The sequence below is a fragment of the Poromitra crassiceps genome, assembly GCF_964638095.1.
Source record: "Poromitra crassiceps genome assembly, chromosome: 13".
Taxonomy (NCBI): domain Eukaryota; kingdom Metazoa; phylum Chordata; class Actinopteri; order Beryciformes; family Melamphaidae; genus Poromitra; species Poromitra crassiceps.
In genome coordinates, this window is record NC_139644.1 from 35589496 (window position 1) to 35594495 (window position 5000).

Below are 5000 nucleotides of genomic sequence, written 5' to 3' on the forward strand. Positions count from 1 at the left end.
ACACGCACACACACTCACATGCACATGCACACACACTCATGCACACACTCACGCACACACACACACTAATCAGCAGAAGCAGTTGACTCACAGCCTCCTGCAGCAGTTGTTCCAGGCAGTAGATGTGTGGCCGGTTGCCTCTCTCCCCCTCCACCACCACGCTGTATCTGCAGCGGGGACACACGGTGAGAGGGTCAATAGTGGTGGGGTCAGAGGGCAAAGGTCACGGTGAGGTCAAGGCTTTTTTAAACCTGCTGTCAGACAGGTCATTCCTAACACTGGTACATTATACTGGTTTCTTTTTCTGTCACAAGATTCCAGTGTCACGGAACGTTGAAGGAACCAGTGGAAAAAAACATCTATACTTCTCTAGTTCTCAGCAATACAGTACAGCCCAGCTATGTTCTGCTGACTGTTGTCTACCAAAATGTATCATTTAATAGATTCTACAAACTTTAGAAGGAGAACTCCAAACATCTCTTTTCCAGGACAGGTGCGTAGGACACGTTTCGCTCTCCAACCTTTTTCAAACAAAATCAAAATTTAGCTTGAAAAAAAATCTTGATTGCAAGTTTGGATAGAGTTTAGATAGATTCTCCAACTGAAAAATATTTGAGAAACAAATGTATCTTAAGAAAGTGATATGCTGTATATGTTATATGCTGCACATTGTAAGGTAATATTTAGCCCACTATAGCTAGCTACCAGAATCTAGCCGAGGCAGCTAGCTAGCAGCTACTTAGCTACGTAGTAAGCTAACTGGATACCTTGGATACAAGTGTAAACTACATGGTCGAGATCAAATCTGAATATACCACTTTGTGTGGATTTTCATATTTTGATTTGATTTATTAGAAAGAAGAAGGCAGATGCACTTGTGTCTGTACTTTCCACCTGTGTATTCGTGCATGTGTTGTGTGTGTTTGTGGGCATTTTGAGTGTATAGGCAGCATGCCTGCATGTGTGAAGCATGTATGACGTATGGAGCAGCGGGCTTTGTTTTCATCGCTGCACGGTGCTGCACGGTGCTGCACGGTGCACATGAAACGTCGAGCAGCTCAGTCTGCAGCTGCGGGCTCAGTCAAGGGTCAGTGTGGTTTGTACCTGGATTACAAGCGGAAGAGAAGATCTTGCATAACAACACTTCCTCTTTGGGCTTGAGGAAGTGAGTAGTGTGTGTGTGTGTGTGTGTGTGTGTGTGTGTGTGTGTGTGTGTGTGTGTGTGTGTGTGTGTGTGTGTGTGTGTGTGTGTGTGTGTGTGCGTGCGCGTGCGTGCACTCACATGTCAGGGGAGTGCACGGTGTTTACATGTCCAGCGTACAGTAGCTGGTCGTCCATGGGGATCAAAACTCTGAGTCCGTCCACCAGAGAGTCTTTATCCAACACACACTGCACTGGAGCTGACGAATCAACACAGGCAATACGCTAATAAATATATATATATATCCTTCATATCAGTCAGACGTATGAATCAATATTGTAGACCAGTGACTGTATGGATGATGCCTCTATGCAAAAGTGAAGCCAAAATATCTCATTTCAGCGAGCTGCCATCTTGCTAGTGTGACGTCATTTGGGACCAGACTCTGCACGGTCGGGCCGTTATTATGGATCCTTTTCTTGCTAAGACCCGCCCTACTCTGCCTCCGATTGGCTTGGGTTTATATGCATGATTGGTTAAGGTTAAGGCTAGGGTAAGAATATAAGCCAATCAGAGGCAGAGTAGGGTGTTCAGAGGCAGAGTAGGGCGGGTCTTAGGGCTGTCACAGCTGTCAATCACTCCCTTTTTATATCGTCAAATAACTAAAAACAAACTTATGAGCAGTTGAACATACATCAGCGTGACAGGACCGTATTTTGGGGAAATGTATTTGGTGTGTACTTTGATTTTTTGAAGTTTGGCTCATGGCCCATCCACTAACATGGAGGGGGTTGGACTTATGATCTATACTGGGACCTGCCAAGGGGGCGATCGAGATGTTTCTGCTTCACTTTGGGGAGCTATCATGACGTCCATATTTTACACAGTCTATGTTGTAGACCAATTCTCTAAACCAAAGTCATTCAGATGCACATCAAGCTGCCTGTAGTCGTGCATGCGTAGAGTGTGCACTGACCGGGTGTGGAGGAGCGCTCCGATAGGCTGTTGCTGCGCGGGGGGAGGAGCTCGTCTTCGCTGAAGCTGCTGTCCTGGTTGGGCTCAAAGTCTTCGTCTGCCGCCATGCTCTCCATCAGCCGGCTGACTGCCCCCCTCGACGGCTACACACAGAAAACACACACAAATCACACACACAGAAAACACACACAAATCACACACATACAAAACACACACAGAAAACACACGCATATGAAGGCTTTTGCTCCAAAATGTTATATATCCATTTAGGGGGAAATTCAGCGATCTGCATCAAAAACACACTTTATTCTGCCCTCATGAACAAAACTATTGTATAAAAAAGGACTAATAAGAAGAAGTTTGTCAGTAAGCAGAAATATGTGATTTGGATTTCACAGCGAAGACGAGCTGTCGTTTCTTTTTATCCAAATGGTTCAATGTCATTTTGGAGTGAATCTCCTCCACCTGATGCCTTCTTCTCCCCGTCGCACCCACCCAGCGATCAGGTGGGCACGCCACCAATAAACCTCCTGGCAGCCCATCCAGCGATCAGGCAGGCAAAGTGAAACAACAACATATTAACTGCATTTATTGTGTTCAATACACCATCCCAGCCACCCCCGCCTGCCACCGCGCGCACGCTTCAGACAGTGTTGCCAAAACATACTCCGCATCGCAAACGAAGACGTTGGGGTAAAACCACACGATGCAGAAGTTTGCTGAAGACGTTGGTGTTTTCTGCTCCATCGGGTCAGGCACTTCACAGACAGGTCGGTCAACGGTTGTAAATTGGCGAGTTAATGTCTGCCGATATCGCTCTAACAGAACAACAGAAGTGTTCATTACAACACCCAGCCCCGAGCCATAAGAGCCTGTCTTGACATTGAGTGTTTCTGCGTAGGCCTTCGTGTGTGTGTTTGCACGTGCACGTTAAACGCACAGCTAGTGGGCGTGTGTGTGACGTGTGTGTACATTTTATCTTCATTACCGACGCGTTCTGGGTTTGATCCCTGCCGGGCTTAATTGGGTTTACTTCGATAATGACTGTGCAGCGGATCCATCATGCCACTGACCTCTCTGGGCTTGGGCTTGGCTTTCGGTTGGTTCTTGCGTGCCGGGCTGAGGCTTAGAGCCACTGGGCCGTCTGTGATTGGACTAGACAGAGGGGGCGGGCTCATGGGCAGAGGCGAGTCTTTCGGCTTCTTTTTCTGTCAGAGGACACACGCACGCACGCACGCACGCACGCACGCGCACACACACACACACACACACACACACACACACACACACACACAGTTAAATCACGCCTATGAATGCTGCTCTATTGGGCAGATTTACATATTCAGGCATACTTGCACAAGCATAGACACACACACACACACACACTCTCTCTCTGAGGGTGGGATGCTGGCAGGCGGCCTGCACTTGTCCTTTCTTGTCAGCAACACGACACAGACAGCAGGGGACTGCTGCAGTGACTGAAGTACTGGGAAACCCTACTGGCACTCTGACACACACACATACACACATATACACACACACACACACACACACACACACACACACACACACACACACACACTCACAGGTGTCGAGGGAGACAGAAAGATAAGAGGGAGCCAGTCTGAAGGGGGACAGGCAGGCAGGAGAGGATCAGAGAAAAACATGCCCTGTTCACACCTGTATTAATATCCGCCATCGGCAATCCGATCGCTCAGACCACATTGGCTGGGCTGCACGTGATCAGATTCTTACGTGCATGTGAACGCAATGTGTCCTGAAGGATCGCCTACTCAACTCAACGGCTGTCCTCCACCACGTTGTGATATAATATATAGATATGTATGCCTTTGTTTTCTTCCTGTGTCAGAGTCTGTTTGATTTTGTTCTTTGTTCCCAAAAAACTGAAAATAAAATATTTGAAAAAAAAAACGTCCTCTGCATAAGAGGAATCCTGGCTATCCGCTGTGTATTTGCCTGTGATCATACTAGCGTACCATAAAGACAATCAGACCCCCAATTTATTGAAAGGCTGTTTGTTCAGTAGAGAAGTAGTGTAGTAGGCTATGTTGCTGTGTGTTTCTCGGGGGACAGAGAGAAGCTGCTGTCTCATTGAATCATTCCTATAGTAACTGTGCCATAACATTTCTATTCATTTCTAGAATAAGTCAGTAATTTCTATAATAATTGCATGTAGCCACGCCCATTTGACCCGGTTGTGTGGTCGTGTGACGACTTCCGGCAATTTTTTTTTAGCCAATTGTATGCAACATACCAAATAAAAGCAAACGGCAATGTCTAAGAATGCAACGCCATGTAACTGGCTCGTTAAGTCTCGCATTCCAGGGAATTACGTTAACGTCTGCGGGTCTTATAGACGTAAGTGGCTCGAGCTGCGCTTGGAGGACAGAAAACCATCTGAAGCTTTCTTTGTTGGAGTCCAGGTATGTTTTACAAGAAAGTGCTCGTCGTTGTCGACGATAACGTTATCTGACCTGGGTAACAGTGGATACTCTGTTTGCTTGCTGTGTACCGAGCTCAAAGTAGTAGGCTACGTTCTTTGTTTTACCCCCTGCACTGTCCGCGTCTGAACATAAGGTGAATAATATTTCTACAATAATAGTAATAATTGCTCAACAAAAAAGCCAAAGCAGCCAGTGTATTTTTACACACAGCCATTACTACGTGTTTATTTGCATATAGAGCCGGCAAGTGAGATCTGATCACAAGACACATCTGTGACACTGTGGATGGGATCAGCCAAGACGCATGTAAACAGCAGGTCAGAACAGGGCCTGTGTTTCTCTGTAACTTGGCTCAGTTGGTGAATAACGACCTCATGAATTATTGACGTACTTTCACCAGGTCTTTCCCCTCCCTGCAC

General features: G+C 46.6%; 1 protein-coding gene across 1 annotated transcript in view; it reads right to left on the reverse strand.

The window, feature by feature from the left end:
* The window catches only part of tnrc18 (trinucleotide repeat containing 18), a gene marked incomplete at its 3' end in the record, with an annotated part of 78907 nt that overhangs the window by 8844 nt on the left and 65063 nt on the right, over positions 1-5000 (reverse strand). The window contains 5 exon segments of the mRNA XM_083650251.1: positions 92-167; positions 1283-1400; positions 2118-2259; positions 3190-3324; positions 4973-5000. The exon segment at positions 4973-5000 is cut by the window's right edge and continues 439 nt beyond it. Of these exon segments, the coding sequence (XP_083506377.1) occupies positions 92-167; positions 1283-1400; positions 2118-2259; positions 3190-3324; positions 4973-5000 (499 nt within the window).